This window comes from Amblyomma americanum, chromosome 11 (assembly GCF_052857255.1).
Source record: "Amblyomma americanum isolate KBUSLIRL-KWMA chromosome 11, ASM5285725v1, whole genome shotgun sequence".
NCBI classification, from domain to species: Eukaryota; Metazoa; Arthropoda; class Arachnida; order Ixodida; family Ixodidae; genus Amblyomma; species Amblyomma americanum.
Genome location: NC_135507.1, coordinates 24,164,074 through 24,187,372, shown reverse-complemented (window position 1 = coordinate 24,187,372; position 23,299 = coordinate 24,164,074). Strand labels below are relative to the sequence as shown.

Below are 23,299 nucleotides of genomic sequence, written 5' to 3'. Positions count from 1 at the left end.
TTTGCCGGAAACGTACATCCGCAATTTAGATGCTCACAATTACTCATGTTGTACACTTCAGCACATATCTCAAAGGTACGTTTCTGAGACATCTGTGCATTCACTAGATTCGCCTTTATTCAACTTAAGCGCACAGTGCGCATTTGAGAAATATTTTTTGAACACCCGAAAGATGTAGGTGCTCCGCCGCGGTGGCTCAGTGGTTAGGGCGCTCGACTACTGATCCGGAGTTCCCGGGTTCGAACCCGACCGCGGCGGCTGCGTTTTTATGGAGGAAAAACGCTAAGGCGCCCGTGTGCTGTGCGATGTCAGTGCACGTTAAAGATCCCCAGGTGGTCGAAATTATTCCGGAGCCCTCCACTACGGTACCTAATTCTTCCTTTCTTCTTTCACTCCCTCTCTTATCCCTTCCCTTACGGCGCGGTTCAGGTGTCCAGCGATATATGAGACAGATACTGCGCCATTCCCTTTCCACCAAAAACCAATTATTATTATTATTCAAAGACAAAACATGCTACGGCAGCACCCAGCAAAACAACCGCCGTCAACGGCGCGGTGCCAGGCGCTCTGCCAGATCACGTTATGCCACCTGGCAGGTTAGTTTAGAGCCCTTAGAGAAGGGTGTCCCAGGATTTCACGCGGTGTTTTGATTCGCGCAAGTATACTGCGTGTGCAGTAGATTTTTAATGAACATGAATCACGTGTCATTCGTTTGTTATATCCTGATGTTTACAGTGAGTGGATTGATTATTGTCAATTGTTTGGCCGCCTTGATGGTCCACAATCCCCCTTCTAGGTTTTCATGGAGTTGCAGGGCTGTACTTCGTGATCCTGTGCTCAAACCACTCACGTGATCCGTAGTGTCCGCGTTTCGATGGAGGCGAAACGCAAAAAGGCACCCCTGTGCTGTGCGATGTCAGTGCATGTTCAAGATCCCCAGGTGGTCGAAATTGCTCCGGAGTCCTCCACTACGACACCTCTTTCTTCCTTTCTTCTTTCACTCTCTCCTTTAACCCTTCCTTACGGCGCGGTTCGGTTGTACACCGAGATACGGGAGACAGTTACTGCGCAGTTACCTTTCATCGAAAAAGTAATTTTCAATTTTCGCGGTTTTTGTCACGTGTTTCTTTGTAGCCAATCAGAAACAAGTTTTTAATTCTCCCGGCTGCCGACAAAATAAAAGTGTCAATCTGTGTCCTGTGTGTGGAGCGTGTGGACGGTGGTGCAACTGGTGTACTACGGTTCTGCTTGCAAAAGAAACCGAAATGGTCTATTTGCACTTCCCATCCCAGTACACGGAAGAAGAGGAAATGCTACAGAAGAAATACCAGAAACTAAGACGCAAGGTGGGTTCATTTCATGAGAAACTTTGTGGACATCGTGCGTTCGTTGGTTTGATGTGCTCTGCTGGTTAATCAGCAGAAGACCAATTTTGTGGATTTCTAATCGTTAGACGTGTGCGAATAGCAGTTTTTCAATACGGAATCGGATACGAATTGTGTAGCTTTACTGCCGCTAAACAGCGAGTCGAATATGAATCAAATATTTTGGCGAATATCCGCTACTCGTGCAAATATTGGTACAAATCGAAAAATCGTGCAAAACAACCAACCGCTAGCCGCTGTGCTGCGGTATGTTGTCACAGTTTCAGCTTTAAAAAAAGGCGCAACGCCCATCTCGCTTAGGGGCAGCAACGCAGTCAGTGTAGACTGGTGCCTGTTGAAGTCGTTAGAAGTGTTCTCTGGTGTTCCAAAACGGTCTGTTATAGATTGTTCTTAGTCTGTATTAATGACATTGCCGAAGTTTAGTTTCCTGTGGAACTGAAGGTTTTTTGCTGATTGTTTAATTTATTCTCGAGGAACACAAGTTGACTACCAGATAAGAGTAAGCCGGGCCCTTCATTCCTTGTTACTTTGGTGCAAAGAATGGGACATGGAAGTCATTTATACTAAGCAGACATTTGTGCATGTTACTAACAAGAGTGGGCTGCCATTTTCTTATAACCTTGCAAGTTAAAAAATTAAGAAATGTGGATGCTTTCAAGTATTTGAGAGTCCAATAACATGTAATTTACACTGGCATAAACCTATCGGTAATGTGTGCTTACTGCTTCTCAAAAACTGCACTTACTGAGCAAAAAAGTTGAAACAATCAACAAACAATGCAAAGTGAATTGCCATATTCATATGTCCGTCTTTAGTGCACAGTTGTGTTGTCTGTGGAGTTCCCGCAAAATTTTCAAAGATGAATGAGAGTGGATTCAAAGAATGGCTGCTTGTTTTAGTTCAAGGTACAGAAAGACTGACTTGATAAAGGCAATGCTACATTCATATGGGCCTGACCAAAGCTGTTATATTTCAGAAACCTCCAAGGACAATTGAAAGAGATATAAAGGATATATGCGTTCAGTTCCCTGGAAAACTATGCACGAGAATAAATCGTAGGAGGGCATTCAAGCCTTATGACACACATGTTTTCAGTATTCTTTATTTACTGACGTCATTGAAAAATGCTTTCCCTGGTGATGTTAAGGATTTCGAATGCTCATTTGACGTTTTATATTGTAGGCGCCTAACTTGATGCTATGAAGTGTCAAATTTGCTTGCGTTGTACTGTGTTGTCTCTCTTTAACGACCCTCAAGCGATGGTTAGGAGAATTGGTAAATACAAGGACAAATATGAGTGAGGACAGGCACAGCGCTACCCATGCAGTGCCATCTAGCCAAATAGAAAACTATTCTCAGCTATTTGCTTTATCGTTGTCATTCTATAGGTGTAGGAAAGTTACTTTCAGTTACTGATGACAACAACGAATAATCAAGTGCCAAATCTCAGTGGGTGAGAGGTGTGAGAGCTGCTTATGAGGACGTTTTTGCAGGCTAGTTGGTCAATTACTGCAGTTAGTTTTAAGCGCAGAACACCACAGGAGGAAACGAAGTTGATGCTCTGTGCTGTCAACATTGTTCTTTCCTGTGCTGTTATTTTGCGCTTAAAACCAATTCCAGTGCTGCTTATGGCGCCGGCATTAAAGGTTGGGCGTCCAAGCAGGCTTTGCTGTAGCAGCCAGAATCCTACATCACGCAATATTAGAGGCCATGTATGAGCATTATGAGGACCACGTCGCAGTCGTGAACCCTCCATCCCATGCAGACCGATCGCGGCAGCATGCTGTGCAGGGTCGGAGTGGGCCCTGTGTTTTTAAACAGGCTTCAATTAAATCTGTGGCATGCCTTATTCAAACATCATGACAGTAATTCTAAAACATTAGAACATATTCGATTCATTTCGAATAGTCTTGTATATGCATTATTTGATTGAATCGAATAAGTGGATATTCGATTTGCTATTAGAAAATTTTGAATAATCGCACACCCCTACTAATGACACAATTGCTATGCGTGACTTCACATCTCCTTTCTGCATGTGATTTTTTGGGCCGAAAAGCCGAATATTTGGTAGTGTGCAGCGACAGTGCAATCGTGAAATGGACTTAAGCTTTCTCTCGGTTTACAGAAAAAGGCGCTTCAGCAGAATAAAACACCTAAACCGGAACCAGCTCCAGTCCAGACCACGCTGCGAAAAGGTCTGCTTGCATTCTATTTTTTAGTTGAATGTAGTTGTGAAAAGGAAGCAGAGCATAAAGTGCAGCCCAAAAATCACCTTAGGCTTCTCCTTTCAATTTGTGATATTGCAGCTTTTATCACGTCAGTATAGCTGACCATAGCTGCCAGTTTTGTGTGGCACGTCATAACTTGCCAGCTTTCTTTCTACTACAATGGTTGTCATGCATTTATAATGTGGGAAGTCATTTTTCACCTTGCTACAATGGCAACGATTTTCTCATATTTTCTTTTGCACCTCTTCTTCATTGCAGGTCAGGACCAAGGTGAGCATCGACGACACATATTCCAGAGCTGAAAATCTCAGGATTTTATTCTGCTAGGTGTGCAAGTCAGCAGTCCTTGCTGTTGACCATGTATCTAACTTATCTGTTTTATTTCTTTTTCATGCTTAGTGTCGGAGTCTAAACCAGATGCTAAAGAAGTTGCCAAGAAGTTACTGAAATCTGGGGTATGTACATGCAGGTTACTGCCTAATGCAAAGCTATAACTATGAGTCCACTAATGGGTCAGATGACCACATGTCCATGAGGCACTGTGGCTTCTGTCAGTGCGGTGCCCAAGTAGTCAGGTGCGGGGAAACAGACTGGACAGTATGCATGCATATTTGTTGATAACAAAACCGGATAGTATGCATGCATATTTGTTGATAACAAAACCGGATAGTATGCATGCATATTTGTTGATGGATAAAAAATTTAAAATTTTCTTGGTTTGAAACTTGCAGAAAAGAAACATTGCTGTCAAAGTCTGTATTTCCTTTTATGTGTTTTGCATGCCCACATGGTTTCATTGTTGACATGTTTCGATTTACAAGTGCGGAGCAGCAGAGGAACTCCAAGTGCCCCTCCAAGTTCTCCTCGGACGGTTTATGCCACTGCATGCAACTGTGATGAGGAAAACGCTTGTGGCTAGCTAATGTCACACATGCCTCCACGTTAGCAAGTGCACCGCTCGCCATGTTCTCTTTGCCAACATATTGACACTCTGCATAGCCAGCACTAGAGGACTATTATTACAGAATCTAACTATGTTCGTGTGCAGCAGCCATGACGGTGGCTCGGCAGTAAAGCTGCCGCGCCAGTAGCTTGATTTGCTGCCAACGCTACCGACTCCTTGGCGCTTAAATACAGACCCGCCGCCTCCACCCTCACAAGTATCGCACGCTGTGTGGGGCTGAGGTCGGTCTAGTGGAGTGTGCAGTTCTTTGCTTGAACTTCATTGATGGGATCAGAAACGATGTCTATCGTAATGCTGGTGAAAACTTACATCAAGCAACTACTGATAGTGGCCTTCAATGTCCGGCCAGTGGTAGTTTTCATTTCGGCTTCTTCTGGGCTGCAGCGCTCGTGAACAATAGTCACGGAGTCTACATTTTCGTCATTTATATCACTTTTTGGCTACTTCATCATCAGAGAGCCCAGAGTTTCAGCCAGAGCAGTAGGAAAAAATTATTCCATAGCCGAATCCAAGTCTCTTAGCATTAAATACATCTTTCGCTGCCGGACAAGCGACAACAAAGCTATGAAATGCCGAACTGTCAGATTTTGCTAGCAACAAAAACTATAGAGTAGTCCTCAATGTAGCTTTAACGGAAGCCTTGAATGCAGAACTCTGGAACACTGCTCTGTACAAATTTTTGATGTTGTATTTTAAAGTAACTGTCCAGCAAAAACAGTTTTGGGGTGGTAGTTTTGTAGATTAGTCCTAACATGCATTCAATTGACAGCACAATGCTTGTAATATGCCTGAAGCACACCAATTTATACATGGCAGAGTTCTTTGCAGTGGCAAAAAGCAACATACATGCTCAGTAATCTTTTCACACTGCTGGATAAGCTGCACAGAGTGCGCCCATTTCAACAGCTCAGCATTGTGTTGCATTGAGTGTTGTGTATTCTGTTTCTTCTTTTGGAAGTACTGAATGTAGGATGAATACTTCTTTACTTGTCATGCTTGATTTCAGGCTATCAGCGCCATCAAAGTTGAGAACAAAGAGCGGCATGGTTTCAAGCGGTCTAAAGCGTCTGAACGCAAGCGTAGCCTGAACGATCGCCCTGGAGGTATTGGCTACCAACCTTATGCAGCCAACCACCCCACAGACGAAGACTCGGAGGCTACTGTAAGTTCCTCACTGTGCTTGTTGCTTGCCAGGGAGAGTTTCTAGCCCGGACTGTGGTCAAGCATAGGGAGGAAATGTGGCCTGGAAATATTGGGCATAGCTGCCTAGGGCACTGTTGTGCTTATAGTATCGCTGTTTGCCAAGCTAACAAACTTATGTAGAGGAGAAAAGTACGGGCACAGTTTTCATCTCTGTGTGATCTTGGTTGTGTGTAATGTTGCTTTGCATTATGTTACGGCACACATTGCTTTTCCAGTGACATGTCATTTTTACAGGATTAAACACTTCAGGCACCGAGAAGGACCATAAGAGTACTGAGACTGGGGAGCGCTACAATCAAGACAAGGGGTAACACCACATAAGAACACCACGAGACACGAGCGCAAACTGAGTTTATTTTCCACATGGCGCATATTTATACGCATCTAATCATGTGACACACAAACATAAAAGCGTGAGAGCCAGCCAAGATATCAAAGCAATCACCTACACCATGCGAGATGTAAGCTATCCTGTGGTTTTAACAAAAAAAGAAAAATTGTTTTTAGCCGGTCATGTGTGAAATTCATGACTTGCGAGGATAGCTTATATCTTGCGTGGTGTACGTGATTGCTTTGATATTTTGGCTGGCTCTCACGCTTTTATGTTTGTGTGTCCCATGATTAGATGCGTATAAATATGCGCCATGTCGAAAATAAACTCAGTTGAAAGTTTGCGCTCATGTATCGTGGTGTTCTTATGTGGTGTTGTCCCCTTGACTTGATTGTAGGGCTCATGTATCGTGGTGTTGTCCCCTTGTCTTGATAGTAGCGCTCCCCAGTCTCAGTATGTACAACCAACTAGCCCCCTACAAAGCTTTACTGACCATAAGAGGGCACGAAATTTTACTAGTGCCGAGAACTATGTCAAGAGGCTCATAATCTCTTTATGCTCAGTCAGAAAACCAGCATGGTTCTAAAATGCGTGCATTCCAGTGCTGTAACAAATGGTATGATTAGCGGTTTTAATTGGCCCTTGGTTGGGTCTGTTAGAAACCACACAAACGTTTGTCACAACTGTACATTTTCTAGCTAGCCAATTGACGTAGCATGATTGGTTTGGTTTGCGGGGTTTAACGTCTCAAAGTGACTTGGGCTATGAGGGACGCCGTAGTGAAGGGCTCTGGAAATTTCGACCACCTGGGGTTCTTTAATGTGCACTGACATCACCGCCGCGGCTGGGATCGAACCTGCGTCTTTCGGGTCAGCAGCCGAGCACCATAACCACTGAGCCACTGCGGCGGCTCTGAAGTTGCATAAGCATACATGACATGGCAAATTACCTGTAATAACACACTGGCCAGTTTTAATGCCTCGTTAGAGGAACTTTCTCCAGTGAATTTACGCATGCATAACCTCACTTATTCCTGTCTCGGATAGGTGGGGTCTCGGATGTTGTAGTCATTCATAGGTGGTGCAATTTCCTGCTTTCTGCTCTGACCGTGTTTCACATGGCACTTGTCTGTTTGATGTACATATATGCCATGCCTGATGCTGTCTTTAAGTGTGGGACTATAATGACAACACTCAAGACTAGGCTCCGCAATCACATGAGTACCTACTAAAGTAGAAGGCAGGATATCCGCCATTGCAGCACAGTTGTCTGTGTGCCACATGACATGACGCCATGGGTTTGGTTCTCTCTGATGCTGCGTTTTTTCTTCTTTCTGTCAAATTACCTGCTGTCCCTAACAATTGCCAAATAGCTTTTTCTTTTTAGTTAAGGGAAAAAAAGCATCTCACTATACGTTCCTTTCTTTCGAAAAACTCTTGGCTCCTTTTGCATGCACGCATGTGTGCTTGAGTGTGTATGAAAAAGACAGATGCAAATTATAAATTCGTTTTCCTAGTAAAGTTGAACACAGTGTAGTCCACAATTACGGTTTGTTTGCTTTTACAAAGCAAGCAAAGCTCATTTGATGGAAAAAAATCTTCCAGAAGTACAACTCATCACATTTGCCAGTGCTTCACTTTTGTTTCGTGCCTGCTAAGAATGATGACTACTTAGAAAATGTGTAGTATGATACAGATGTAGTTTTCATTGCATTTTTTTAATTTCTGGGGTCTTTAAGTGTGAGAGAGGTTCTGAAGTAAAGCATGCTTACTTGTGGCACAGGGTTCAACAGCCTCAGCTTCACGACCAGCTGTGAAGTCTTTGTATGAAAGTTTTGTGAGTGGAGGCAACTTGGACGAAGATGACCCGAAACACTTGGACGCATCGAGGGACTCGGGACCTGAAAAACCACGGCAGAAGAATACTCTCTATGTACATGGGGCTGGTGTGAGTGAGGACCTTTTGCGAGGAGCCTTTGAACCCTTTGGTGCCCTCTTGAATATCTCCATGGAGCTTGACAAAAAGTGAGTATGATGTTTGTTTTTGTTACTAGCGGCACGGATGGTCCTTGCACGGTCGCTCAATGGAGGTGCACTAGGTGCATCCCATTGCGTCGCCTGAAAAAGCCATGTTGCCTCTAGTTCTTATCGCCACCGCTCCGTGACGAGGCCGGGTGGAGAGCTGCGCGCAGTGGCCATGGCTGTGTTTTCGTTTAGGCGTTCGCGCGGTCGGCGCTTGATAACTTCTGGATTTATGAGCTGCGTTTCACTCATTATGGTGATGCCACATGCAAGTTTGCTATTGATAGCGTGGTAGCGGCATGTCACCAGCACTGTACTTTTCCGACTCTCACGGGCACTTGCTTTTACACCGAGAGTCGGGGCAGCAGTGCGCTTCGCTAAGAGATCACCCATTCCGTTACGGGCGTTTCAGCCACTTTAATAACTTAATACATATTGCAATCTTTAACTCAAGACAAGGTTTGCAATTACATATTGAAATCTTTAACTCAGGACAAGGTTTTCAGCCAATTATTCAACGTGCGTTTTTTGGAAACTTCCATTTCAGGGCGTAGTGTTGTTCAGCATTATAGTTCAGCCTGTTCCTTCGCTTTTGCTTGAAATAATTTTGAAGTGGGTACCACTACTTGAATATAGTAGCTGGCACAAACTGTTGCAAAAGAAAAAAACACGAGAAAGCCACTTCAATGAGATGCCAGCAGGCTCTGCCAATTTTTTTCGTTTTGTCTTGATGCCACGTAATTTAAAGAAGAAATTCAAGCACAACTTAGAAGCGAAGAACTTAGCTCGAAAAATGTGTATTTGCAAGTATGATTTTTCCAATGTGAGATTGATGTTCCTTGCCCAGTTTGTCAGCAGTGACCGCATTAGTTTGGTTAGAACATTAGTTTGGTTAGAAATGCTTTGCAGGTGTCCTGTATAGTCATCTGTGAAGTGTAGTGAGCATACCAGTGACTTGTCACTCGGCTCCCACTGAGTTCTTTTTCCGCCCGAGCCCTCCCTAGATATGTTTTTCAGCCACGCTGCTCGACGTTGTAAATCGTATGGCAACTCATGGTAACCGATAGTTGGGTCTTTTCTTGCGTTTGTGGTGTACAGCGGCACGCAGCAGCTGCGTGGCATGGTTCCACATACGCTGAGGGCACTGCTGACACAGGCACTGATGATACACGTACGCAGAGCTAGCAGAACCACACAGTCATGCAGGGAAGCCACACCGAAAACACGTGCCAAGACAGCCAGTGCACACCTTCTGTGGCGAGTGGCCGTCCATACCGGCGGCACCTTGTCACTAAGTGGTGATGCCCCCACGGAGAATGACGGCGGAAACTGTAGCTTCTCTCAGCCATTGAGGCGCGACGTGACGGGCTGCAAAAAGTGCGCCGCCTCCATTGAGCGGCCATGGTCCTCGTTTCCGGCAGGCGCATTGTTTTTGCTCATTTACATTACCAACCACTTTGCCTAATTTTAAATGTTATTACTTTATTTCTGATGCCTGCATTATCTTTTGGTGTAAAGTTACTGATACTGATGCAAATGTAAGACCAAAACTATTTGTATAAATGGTGCAATATTGGCTGATGAGAGGAAATGTTAGAAAGAGCAACGTAACCCTGTTCACATACGCTCTAACAGTTCTCTCTTACTGGTTTCTTCCCATGGATTATTAAGCCATCATATAATTTAACCTGGTCCTTTGTATTCACTAGATTGTAGGCTTGCACATGCTCCAGCTTTTCTGCCCCTTTAAAGCAAGCACTGTCTAAAACTCCTGTTCATTGAAGATGAGTGTACACTGCTGCGGTATGGAAACCGTAACGCTGACGAATTACTCTGCTTGACCTGGTTCAGAAATAACTCTGCTTTTTTTGTCTGTGCTTGTTATCACTGCACTGCCAATATAACATCTGTCATCAGTATTTCAGTGCTAAACTGGGTGCCTAAACATGCTTCATAAAGTGTATTTTCACCTTGTAGTGAATGACAAACTCATTCTTCAAGAGCCTCATTGTGTTTCTGACCTCATATGTTGCTTCCTCTTATGTTGGTATCGAATCTTGCAACGCAAAAAGGCTTCTTTTGTTACGTTGTTAAGGTAGGAATTTCCCTCCCTCCTAATCGTTACTATCTTTGACGATGTCGGATTTGAAATTGCAGTTACTAATAATGTGTAGGCACCAACTTCCATGTGCTGTCTTCGGTTTTTTGTAATGGTGAAGTCTTGATCCTGAGGGTTGTTATGAAACTTAGCAGTATGCATGGTAATGCATTTGTAAGCAAATCTTGCGCTGCACTGCTTACTGTGACAATTGCTTAGATCTGTGTGCGGCTGTTGGCAATAAACTGGTGCTTATGTCCTGGTAGCTAAGTGTTGTGACCGTGGAATTTGTTTCTTGTCCAGCTGCGGCTTTGTGACTTTTGAGAAGATCGAATCTGCAGAAAAGGCTGTTGGCGAGGTGAGTGAATGTACACAATTCTTCTCATGGCTGTTAATTTGAGTACTTGTGAAAGCTGCATAGTTAAGGTACCTTAGCTATTGATGACAGAAAATATATGGGTAGTCTTATCTGTATTCAGTGGTATTGGAAACTGCTAGTGGTGGATTAACTTTTCTGTAGGGGTGTGCGAATATTCGAAATTTCGAATACGAATCGAATATGTTTCATATTCGGTTCATATTCGTATTCGAGAAATGATATTCGGGAATTTTCGAATATTCGAAAATTCCCGAATACTCGGCAGCGATCGTATACCGCGCAGACTTTCGTAAATTTGTTTGTGGCAGAAGTGCAATATCTGGGCAAATTATCTGAATATAGAGTTTAAAGTTCCAGGAAAACAATATAAAGGCCCTGTTTTCTTTTTTCTCCATCGTTTATTGCGTGGGCCAATCACATTCCGATGCCGCTGGACTTGACCTTGTGCGCAATTCCGCAAGTGGGCTTTCCCACATACTACACGTGCTGCGAACGAGATGAGGGACGACCCGCTTCTAACAATTGCAAAGCGAAAGCGCGTTTACTTTTATTCTTCCATAATATGTTACCTAATTAATGCCCACACCCATGGCATTCGTTCTGTCACCTTAACTCTCTAAGCGTGACCACCGCCATCTTATTTTGGTCAACTGCGCTATGCGGGAAAGCCTACTTGCGGAATTTCGCGTGAGGCTCTCGAATGGGCGAGTCGAGGTGTCGCAACAGGGCAAGTGATCCTGTAAAATCCCGCCTATTGCATGGTGCACTGTAACTGATGCACCTCCTAAGTGGGCGTAACGGCAGGCGTGACAACGTTCGGAGGGCCCCTGTCACTAGGTAAAAAAAATAACCTGGCCGCATAGTTTTGGCTTCTGAGCTTCGCCACTCGCCCGTGGCAATGGCAACTGTCGGCCCGTGCATTCGCCAGTAGTCCAATCTCAGCACCGTGCCGTTTTCAGACGCTGACTGACGTGTCGTTGGTCTTTTTTTTTTTCCTTTTTAGAAGTTTTGCCGTTCCAACGTCAATGTGCGTTCCCATCTTGCTTACGTTCACAATGTATTTAGGCACGCCGAAACTCGGTGCTTTTCACGGGATTACAGGTGTTTGCACTATAAAGCCGCTTCATAAGACTACCACATTTTCGGTAGTTTTTTTTTTTCGGGGCCGCGGGGCATTTTATAAATCGACCTTCGAATTACCCGGGCATTTCTGTCGGTTCTTTGAACTCCGAATTAATGAGGGTTAACTAGCCATCATGTTATTTTTGTTTCCACTCTTGTCATGTTATGAATTTCATTTTGCCTGACCACATTACAGGTTGGATACTGTTATGCTGTTCAATTAGGTAGTCTACATTTCTGCGCACATCATGTTTATTTTTTTTTATATGGTGCTCAGGCAGTCTAGTTTTGTTTATTTCATTTGCAAAGGCCATACACTATTTTTAAAAAAAATATGAGCAACAATGTTCGCTTGTTTATCTTTTCTGAATTTATTTTTTGTGCTGACCAGATATTCAATATTCGATTCGATATTCGAAGCAATTTTTTCTTCATACTTGTATTCGATTTGTATTCGAAAATTTCAATATTCGAACACCCCTACTTTTCTGGTAATGAATTTTGTGTCAAGCAGTTGAGGATGTGAATGTGTGAGCATTCAGAAGTTAATCATACTTCTGTTATTGCAGATGAACGGTGCCACCGTGTCGGGAATCAAATTGAGAGTGTCTTTTGCCCGAAGGCAACCTCTGATCCCCCAGCAGGCCGATGGCTCACCAGCTACTTGGACCAGCATGGGTGAGGCAGAAAATTATTTTGACCTGAATTAAAATACACTAGTTCTTACTACACTGAGCAAAAATGTTGGTTATTAGTTTTTCTCATCTGTGGTTTAAAGTGTTTCAATAGAAACCGGGATTATGGATGTGCCTTACATGTGTCCAAGTTAACCTTGCGTGAGCAGGTGTGGGTTTGGCAAGTGATTCCTAGGAATGAAATCGAACATGCTGTAAATTTAATTATGTGAAGTTGACTGCCACCCGCTTTCTTTGCTGGTTAGAGCCGCAGAGATAATGTTACTGGAAGAAAATTAGCTGTCAGCCAACACCAGTCGTGCCCATTACAGATAAAGTGTACAGCTTGCTAAAATGATATAGCCTCGCTTCTCTACACTTGAATTCCTTGAAACAGAAGCTTGGACGAGTTGGTAATCCTTTGAGTAGAAAGCAGCACAAATTGAGATTGAAACGTATTTCTTGCTTTGCGTGTTTTGCTTTGCACTTAAAGGGGCTGTGAAACACTGCTTGAACGGATGCCGGCTGTACTTCAGGTGCAGTCTTTGTCACAAAGATGCTGGTTCAGAAAAAAATTATAGGAATCGTCGCATAGGAAAGGGAGTTATTCAATGAACAAATTTCAAAATGCGAGCAAACAAAATGCTGCCCCTCAACTCGATTTTCATGTGCTTTCCATTCTCATTTCACTTTGCCAATGACGACATTGGGTGGGACCAATCAAAACAGCCTATCTGACGTCGCTGAAGTTTGCACACCATGGCTGCCTCTTCACTGCAACTTGCTCTTTTTAAGGCTGGCAATGTCGTTTCCATGGTTACAAGAACTACGGGGCCGTCCAGCGATGCTTCATCGCCACGTTGGCAGTGCAGAAGAAAACATTGACCAATGGCCTTCCCTGACTTACCCTAACTTGAGCGCGAAATATTACAACGAAGTGATGACGTGTGCGAGATACTAGACACTTTAGCATAAAGTGTACTGCTAGCGCTTACCGTGTACCGTTGCCCACCTCTACACACTCGCTTATTGGTAGCAGCGAGCAAGGTGCGCGTGCTGTTGACGGGAACGTGGCGCCATCAGGTGCCGCCGCCGCCCGGTGATCCTTCCCAAGCTGACGATAGGTGCTGGCAAACACACTCGCTTATTGGTAGCAGCGAGCAAGGTGCGCGTGCTGTTGACGGGAACGTGGCGCCATCAGGTGCCGCCGCCGCCCGGTGATCCTTCCCAAGCTGACGATAGGTGCTGGCAAATGGGAAACGAATGGCTTTTTTCTTTGCATCCTTCCTTGGGACCGAAATGGACGCTTGTAGAATGCAATAGCTCAATCAGACCAATTCCGCCAAGCCATTCTCAGATACATAAAGAGTTAGCCATAAGTTCTGTGTGCTAGATCATAGATGTGAATAGAGAGCTGCAGTCCTGCAGTGCAAAACAATAACCAGAGCCTCTGGTGGTGTTTATTTTGTTTTACTTGATTTGCTGTGCTTTTGCTTAACGCAAATGTGTTGGTTTTATTGACCTAATTCAAAACGCAGACACATAACAAAACATATCTTCATTTATTAACACAATTTGTAGTATATTTACCGTTTGTCCAGTCATCAAGCTACCACCCAATGATGTCATATCCACTGCTGACAACCGCCACTGTGTGGTGACACCATCAACGCCATAGATTTGTTTTTGCAAGCTAATTAAAATATTAAAAACTGGAATATACGCAGTACGATCAAAGCTAATAGCATCACTATAACTCACTCTATGCAACCAACAGGTAGTAAAATGTACTGCAGTTGTGTTTCACGGCCCTTTTAAGGGGGGACGCGGGTCTTGAAATCGCGAAAAATGGTCAAAAATGGCAATTTTCAAAAATTGCGATTTTGAAGTCTTTAATGTCCCAACTATGCCTCTACAAAATATTTTAGCTGAATTCCAACTCAAAGTATGAAAAAAACGGCAATTTAGAAACGTCGGTGAGCCGAAATTGAACGCCAAGCGCGAAGGTTTGCCCCATTTTCAAGCTGCCGTAGCTCCGCTCGACGCGAACCGATCGGCGCCATCTTGGTCTCGTTTGAAAGCTGGTTTCCCGCTCTCCAATTTGGCGCCTTACGGCAAGCTGTAGACCCTCGCACAGCGGAGCTATCAGCACCCGTCCGCAAGGGGGGAAAGCGTCGCGAGACGGCCGCCGATTGGGTAAAACGGGCGCTCCTCGAGGCGCAGCCCTCTGATTGGCCGTGACGCATGCTTTGCCCCCCGCGGCCGCGTTGTTCGGCTCCTTCCCGTCGTCTGCTTTCGCCTGCACGCCCGTCATTTTTCGCGCTCCTCTTTGTTTCCTAGTATTTTTCGTTCTGCCGTTTTCCTTATCGTTATTGTAGACATTTTGGCTATTGAATCGCTTCTTTTAGCCCCGAATTTCGCGCTTTTGCGTGTATTTGCCTGCCTGGTGTCTTTGTTCCGTGTGTCACGATGGCCCGAGACGCGCGCTTGAAAGCAAGCACGCGAAAAACAGTCGGCAAAAAGAGGCGCATGGAATAAGTAGAGCGCTGCATCGTCGAGAACTGCAGCTTCGGTGATGCCGCAAGCTGCTGTACCCTCGGTGGATGCGGCTGGACTGAGCTCGCCAACAACAGCTTCGCCGGTGGACGCGGCTGAACAAACCCTGTTGACGCCAGCATCGCCGGTGGACGCGGCTGGACAATGCCGATCGCCGTCAACTTCGGCGTTACCGCAAGTCTCTGCAGTGCCGGTGGATGTGCCTGGACTAAGCCCGTGGAAAATATCGACTTTTGATACGCTGCAAGCCGCTTCGAATTCCGTGTCGTCGGAAGCGGCCGAGCCGGCTGACCTAAGCCTAACGTCGACTTCGGCGTTTGCGCACGCCGCTTCGTGCCGACGGACGCGGCTGAACCGAGCTCGCGTGCTCAACGCTTCGACAAGCACGCGCAGCGCGGACCTTGGCAGCGCGCCAAGCCGCTGCCGCCGCTGATAACGTCATTTGTTTTTTTTTTTAATATATATATATTTTGAGGAGAGCTTCGAGGGGGGGGGGGGGGGGGGGGGGGGCGCTCGGCGAACTTGGCAGAGCGCCAAGACGTTGTGCGCTCTAAGCTGAAGCTTGAACATTTGAACATTCGCATTAGACACTCCTCACTGTCCTGTTTTTAACCTCGCAAGAAGCAGTTTCTCGCTTCAACCAAGGAATGGCAACAACCAGCAGAGCTGTTGCAGCACAGCTTGGTTACAGGCCTGGGAGCTGCCTCATTGGTAGGAGCCTTGAAAAAGATAAACAGAGGCTGTGCAGGTCTGATAAGGGTCACACCAATGCTGAAAAGGTGAAGAAGAGGATGGCCAAGAAGCACAAGCCTGACAGCACCCATGACTACTGCCCAGGACTTTTGTGAATGTGTGGCAGATTCAAAGAAAATAGGAAGTGATTTTCGGAGCTTTTTTTTTGTCAAGTGCCAATGCAATACAGAGGTTTTCATAATCTTTACATGAACAGATTTCTGTAAATTTGGTGTTATTGTGTTCAGCAATGACTGGGCGGCATGCTAAAGCATTAAATTTTTCCATATGATCAGTAAACAAGAATGGCAGAGTAAGCAAAACTTTGAATGCAATTTTCTCAGCTTTGCTTTTTCGATCAAATGCCTTTGCCTTACGGAACTTTTCATAATGTTTGCATCGACTGATTTTATTGAAGTAGGTATCATTTTTTTCAGCAACACCTCAGCTACATCCTAAAGCTTTCCAATTTTCATTAAACCCAATAGACTAGCAATTAGGTCAGATCTAAGCTAATTACTCCCACATTGTTTTTTTCTTTCCTACTTTGTTATTCATTCATGACCTATGTGATGACTTTTTAAAAATTTCTTTAGCTTTAGGATGTGCAATGGGCCCTTAAGAATGACAGCATTACTTTAAAACTAGTTTTTTTAATTAAGAAACCACCATAATGGCCCGTAAGAAAAGACCTAAAAGGCATAAATTATTTTGCCATATCTTCATTTCTAGATGAGATATATAAAATCTGAATATATATTTGGGATTAGCATTCAAAGATATATCTGCATGCCAATTTTCAGGAAGATATGTTAAGAAATAAAAAAAAAGTTTTCAAGACCCTCATCCCCCCTTAAGGTTCAGAAAATCGTCTTTTCTCTCCTTACCTCTCTGTAATTGCAAGCTGGCAGTGAACAGCTGATGCCAAGTTCTGTCGGTGTGTTATATCACTTTGACTAAGCTGGTGTATAGTTTCAGTTGTACAGGTTTAGTTCTTGCATGCTTATTGTGACAATTGTTGCAAAATACCTCGCTGAGCGTGCCCCGTCATGCAGAATGTGGCAGATTTCTTAAATGGTGTATCCTTCTGAAATGTGAAACTTGTAGAAGTGGTCCTTTGTTGGTGTATCGGTAGCCACCGTGGTGGATCAGAAACTGGGGGGTATGTGCATAATTTGTCCTCGTCACAGTGCAATGTTGGAATAATGCTGTGCCAGCCTTGAAGACGACAGTTTGTAATGTACTACTCTAGATAGACCTTGTGTAGTCAGTCTCCCCTGATAGTTCACTTTAGCATCACTTCTTTTATTGCAGCGATTTTGTAATTTGTGACTGACTGTTTATCATCAGGTTTGGCTGGTGCAGAACTTAGCCCGAGGTTTCATGGGTCAAATTCATGCTTGCTCATGTCTCTCTCTTTTCGCTTTCAGCAGCCAATTACAGCCAGAAAGGTGGAAATGCGGACAACAGGAAGGCTGTTCTCTACAATGATCTTGATTTGTTCTGAGCTGCTCATTGTTTATTTGCATACATGTAAATATAGCTTTAAAATTAGTGTAAATACAGTCGAGCCCACTTATAACGAACATGACCGTCATGCAGCGTCCATTCGTTATATCCCGAAGTTCGTAGTAAGTGGACCACAGCTTTAAAGACAGCTGCTTGTCAAAACACAAAATTTTTCTTTGCCATAAAGTCCGTGATGGACACCTGTTTCTGCAGCGCAGATCCGATGAGGGATATTTCCAGTTTATTTAAAGCAGAAGCATGCTATCACCGAGGCCCTTGGCATAGACAAGTTGTCTGATGCGCTATATGTAGCTCATTGCTACAGGCGCGCTTATGGGTGCTGGCTCCAAAGTTTCATCCTCATCTGCATCCTCCGCGTCACTCTCGTCCCACACTTCCCGCCCGGGGCAGGCAGTTGGCCTGCGATGAGTGTCAGGAAAACATGCCGCGCGCCGGGCGCACAGAGGGGTCGGAGGCAGGTTATCTCGCATCGAGGCGCTCGGTTTATGCCGTCTGTTCACTGTAACCGATCAGCAGGGGTTTTTGATGTTTGTTATACGTGTGATTTTGTTCCATTGAAACAATGTATATTTTGACGGTTGCGCAGGTCTCGTTCGTTATAAGCGAAAGTTCGTCTTCAGTGGGGCCGTTATATATGGGCTCGACTGTACTGTTTTGCTGCCTGTCTCTTTACTCCGTGTGTACACATGCATATTTATTCTGATTTCTCTTCCAGAAGATGGAGCCATAGTAGCCTTTGGCTTTTGTCTCTCATCTTTTTACGTTACACTTAAGAAGGGTTTTTTCTCGTTTGACTGCTCATTTCTGATGCATGCACATTTTGCCATTTTTCTGCACTCTTTGCTTGTAAGGGTACTCAGCTCTGTGTCATGCTTGGCTACTAGCTCGGGTTTCCAGCTTTATTTATTAATTAAACACTGTAGTGTTTATCGCATCATTTCCCTCAAAGCCAGAAATGCACTAAAACTCATTGATTTGTTTAAAAAAAATTGGCACGTATGATCCAAACCACCTAATTTTGGAAAAATATAGCAGTTTAATAAAGGCATTTATTGGAAATTTCTCTTCTCAAAAATGTCTATCAGCATTTTTTGGCACAAGGTCTGAGTGGCTCCTTTTGTAGTTCTCGCAGAATTCAGTCCAAATTTTTGTTGTTTTAAACATGGAAAGAACCTCCCAACTCATACAGTCTCTCGATAGCAATTTTGAGAGTAGCTAATATCTTTTTCTGGTTCCTTTTTTTTTTATGCTTCGCTTCCGTGCACATTGCACTGTTTGGAAGCCAACACGGCGGCCAATTGCAGCAGTGTATTTGCTTTTCATGCAGTGTTCCCTATACCTGGCCCGCTTGTGTAAGCTCATTGTTGTAGTCCAGATACTTTGCCCTTTGGCACTGCACAGAAGCAGCTGTGTTTATTTTCATCATTTTGCGTCCCTGTAGGACTTATCTGCGTGTACATTAGCGTTTTTTTTTTTCTGCTCCGCCTCTTTGCACCTAGACTGTGTAGAAACGCCACCGCGGCGGCAGACCCGGTTCGGTCCACTTGTATGTTTATTCATGTGCAGTTGGTCGCTAAACATATTATATGGCCAGAATCTCTAGATTTTATAAAGGGACACTGAGGAGAAATTGAAGTTGGCTTGTATTGACAGAATACTAGCTCCTGATCACAAAAACGCCACTCTTAATGAAAACAAAGCTCTTGTAAGGTAGAAAATAGCGAGAACCAAAATACAGGTATTGCCGCCACAGGCCAATCTCGCAAGTACAGGCGTGATGACGTCATAGGACAAGAGACGCCACCTTGGAGGAATTTTCCTTCCTGCATGGAGTCTGCGAATCTCTGAGGCTGACAAAAGAAGGTTGTGTGGTTTAATATTGAAGGAAGTTTTGTTTTAAAACCGATAGTGCACTTTTATTACACAAAGAAGACAGACAAAAGGCAACCTGAATGTTGGAAGCAAAGAAAACCGATGCTTGGTGGCGCCACAGGCGGCCAGGAGAGTTTAAACTTTTTATGGCGCTTCGCGTCTATGAGCGTTGCGTGCCCCGTGGTTTTGTTTTTGACGCGCCTCGATTTACAGGCGCCGAACAGCAGAGGAACTCCAAGTGCCGCTTTAAGTGCTAGTTAACCCTTAAAGGAGCCTGTTAAGGCTGGTCAGATGATTGCGAGATGGTCGGTGATCATACAAGGCAGTTCGCAGTATAAAGAGCATTAAGTCTTCGCACGCTTGCCCAGCGAAACATTCCCGGCTGTGCCAGTCAACTTCAAAGTACTTAACGAAAATCGTTTATTAGGGACGGGAGACAAGGTACAAGGCAGTTAAGAAAAATTGCTGATGGCCTAGCTGGGTTAGGCCAGGATATACGTAGCGAAAGCGTGGAGACTTCTGCATCGGAAGAGTGCATTCACTAGATGCACCTTTATTCATGGTTAAATCTTGATCCGTCGTGGCGGAGTGGTAGCATCTCCGCCTCAAACACCAAAGGCCCTGGTTCGATTCTGAGCCTCGGCAAAAGTGGGCGGGGGGGTTTCAGTGGCTCCCATAGATTCCAACATTGAATACGTTGGTTAGTGGTTAAGCGCAGGCTCTGTTAAGGCGCGTTTATGCTCCGGCGTAACACGCGCGCACGCGCTGCACGGCGACGTCACATCGGCCAAAGCGAGACCCTCTATACTCCAACTGTGCTTGACTGCCAACGCGTTCGGCGGCTTCGGCGCACTCTGAATGCACTGGCGGAGACTTGCAGCATGTCTCTATTTCGCGCCGAGTGCGCCAGCTGTGCCAGCCAGACCAGACTGACACGGCTCGCGGCGAGGTGCGCGTTGTGACATCATTCAATAGCTTCGGCAGTTGGGCGGAGCTGTTCTTTTCGTCCTCTCGGCTAATTTAATCCATCCACAGTACACATCTGAAGGTACATGCAAGTAAGCGAGAGAGCCCAATCCGATGGACCCCGTACCTCCGGAAATGCGTGGAAGCCGTTGATGCGTCGTGCTTCGGCTTTACTTTCAAGCCGCCAACTTTAAACGCGAGCGCCCTTGAGCACCCATCCATTTTTTGTGGCAAAAAAAAAATAACCTGGCCCTTGCAACCGTGGGAGACCTCGACGCCGCCTGCTGCACCGTGCAACTGCGCCGTTCAAGGAATAGCAATCCGTTGGCCCCAAAGCCCCGGCCAGCCTCCGATGGGCGCGACGCGCCGACCTTGTGCTGGCCCCTCACGACTCCCCGCACTGGGGTTATGATATTTAATTTGCAACGGCTGCTCAACGGCGGAAGGGGGAAACGACCCGCCGGCGCCTAACCTAACCGTGCTCCCTCAAAAGCATCGCACGCTCTGTGGGGCTGAGGTCGCTGAAATGCAGGCCAGAGTTTTTGCGAGAACTACGTCGTCGGGTTCGGGAACGGGATCCATTGTAACGCTGGCAAGACGCCGGTGCAAACGTAAACGAAGCGATGTTACCGACCCCAGATAGATGCCTTCAACGTGCGGCGGCGGTAGCTTTCATTTCGGCTGCTGCTAGACCGCACCGCTAGCCGCCAGAAATCACGGAGTCTGCATTTACGTCACGTATCACGTCACTCCGTCCTATGACGTCATAAGAGTGCGCCGTGACGTCATGAGAGTTTCCGAGTTTGAATCGGAGCGGCGGGAAAAGCTTTTTCAACTTAGAATCTAAATTTCTGTGAAATAAATGCATCTTTCGCTCCCGGACAAGTGGCAACAAAGCCATGCAATGCTGAACTATCAGATTTTGCTAACAAAAAAAAATTTGATAGAGTTCTCCTCACTGTCCCTTTAACACAGGGGCTGGGAAATTGTGTAATCCAGGAACTTATTAACTCGGAAGAAAATAGTGCAACTTTGTGGGCGATTTTGAGCATATGAACCAGGGCCATGGTAGTTGGTGAAGGTTCAGAGCCTAACTACCAGGTCTTAAAGTGTGAATAATTTGCCAAGGTACTCAATTTCGGGATTGACATCAGGTTTCACTTGACCTGGGCTACATTCTGGTCTGGGCACATGCACACCTTCCTTCCTTCCTTTGTAGCAATGGACTGCCACATGAATGAGAACAAAAAATGGGTCAAAGTTCAGTTGCGGAGTTTCTGCTGTGAGGGACCATAAAAATCTGCAGTAAATTAAATGCTTACCCGTGACTGCACCCTGGTCCAGTCGTATAAGTGCGTCTTCAAATAAACACCCAACATATAGTCTGCTATAGACTTGCACTGTAAGTCATAGCTAAACCTTGTAGGCTTGCCAGTTTGAGTCGGTATGTCCTTTGTCTAAAATATTTGACAGGCGTGAAAAAATATTCAAGGTGTGTTAAACTAAACTATGCCCTATATTGTAAACACAAACATGCAAGGGATGTACCAGAACTGAGGTGCGAAAATAATTTGCTCAAATTTGATTTTATATGTCCTCTTGTAGATAGCTGAATGTTTACTTCCTTGTTGCTATTATTTCTTTTGAACATATGTATAGCTGTTTTGAGTTTTGTTTGTTTCTTTCATTTAGTCAAAAGATTGTTACTGTCAATATTGGAGTAACACGGGCAATTGAGCTAGTTGGTACATCTTCGAAAACTTTCAAAAGCGCTGCGACAGGGGACACAAAGAGAAAGACATGAAGGACAAGCGCTACTGTCAACTGAAGTTTATTGGATAAAACACAAGGTTAAATAGCTCACACAAGGCAGCCAGCAGCGCCTGCGCCTACCCCCAAAATGACAAAACGAATCACTGTGTTGAACCAAGATACCGAATTTCACAATCATGGATTACAACAGATGGTGTGCTGACGCACATGCCTATGCAGAATGTTTGTTCTATTGAACAGAGGTACACATGCATTTTTTCCCAACAGGCTAGAATTGTTAAGTTTGCAGTCTCTGTAATGCAGGGCCAAATTAGAGGTAGGAGCCCCCTTTAATGACGAATTATGTTGGCGTAGCCGTGTGTTTACATATTTACTACTTTGGCCTATATAACTCTTGCCGCATGTGAACGGTACATCATATACCACTCCCTCGGCACAAGGTGCAAACAGCAACTCGTTTTATATTTCACTGTTTTTTACTTTCTCTTGACTTTCGTTTTTCTAATCTGGCTCTTCTATCGACCATAGCACAGATTTTTCCAAGTTTTTGGGAAGTTGAAAACAGCAGCACCCTTACCCCATATTTAGTGCCTGCTTGTTTTAATCGATGAGATAATCTGTGACCATGCGGAATTACTGCACACTTTCTTTTCTCGTTACTGGGAGGCTCTGGTGGATCGGGTTTTCCGAATGACAAACTTTCCAGGAGTTTATTGCAGGCTAGTGTAATCATGTCGTTAGGGAAACCTGCTGACTTTAGCCTCTGCTGCTTGAAACTGTTATCAGTAGCATGAACAGACAACTTAGCAGTTGCTGATCCTAAGCACGACACAGCTACGCCGCACTTCAGTGCTGGCTGCCTTGTGTGAGCTATTTAACCTTGTGTTTTTTTCCAATAAACTTCAGTTGATTGTAGCACTTGTCCTTCGTGTCTTTCTCGTTATGTCCCCTGTTGCAGCACTTAAGAAAGTTTTCAAATACTGTCAATATGCACATGTGAAAAATTTCTGTACCATGTACTCGTTGCTGCTGCATGTAATTTCCTGGCTATAGTCAAGGTGCTTGTTCAGCTTTTAGCCAGAATACCCTCAAGTTGAAACTGGAAAATAAACTTACTTACTATTGACAATGTTTGCCGAACCACTTTATCTACGTCAACACTTGCAACTGACTACCAAAAAATTTCCGGTTTGAAATTAAGTGCAACAAGTGGGAAAAGTGGCGCCATGCAGGAGTGGCGCTTGATGTATAAATTATAGTTATCTCTCCTGCCTCATATGACAAAAATGTGCACCCGGGCGCGGCCTCTCAATCTATGCGGCCGGTCTGGACGCGGCAGCAGCGCCGTCGTACTTTCCCTGACCAACCGCATTGCGAGTTTACACTCCCAGTGGCTTTGGCATTCAGTTGCGCAGTGCTGACCCAAAGGTTGCTGGTTCGGTCCGGTCCACGGCAGCCGTAT

General features: G+C 44.9%; 1 protein-coding gene across 2 annotated transcripts; it reads left to right on the top strand.

Moving 5' to 3' along the window:
- Window positions 1-1,178: 1,178 nt before the first annotated feature.
- On the top strand, window positions 1,179-22,966 carry Nelf-E (negative elongation factor E). 2 transcript variants are annotated; one of them, XM_077643907.1, is made up of 9 exons: window positions 1,179-1,346; window positions 3,514-3,583; window positions 3,875-3,886; window positions 4,016-4,071; window positions 5,587-5,742; window positions 7,897-8,138; window positions 10,537-10,591; window positions 12,304-12,412; window positions 17,130-22,966. In XM_077643907.1, exons 1-9 carry the CDS (start codon window positions 1,266-1,268, stop codon window positions 17,201-17,203), a joined length of 855 nt encoding a protein of 284 aa, XP_077500033.1. In that variant the 5' UTR covers window positions 1,179-1,265; the 3' UTR covers window positions 17,204-22,966. The 2 variants fall into 2 exon arrangements, with proteins under 2 accessions (XP_077500033.1, XP_077500034.1); XM_077643908.1 differs by having other exon boundaries at window positions 17,127-22,966.
- The last annotated feature ends 333 nt before the right edge of the window (window positions 22,967-23,299 follow it).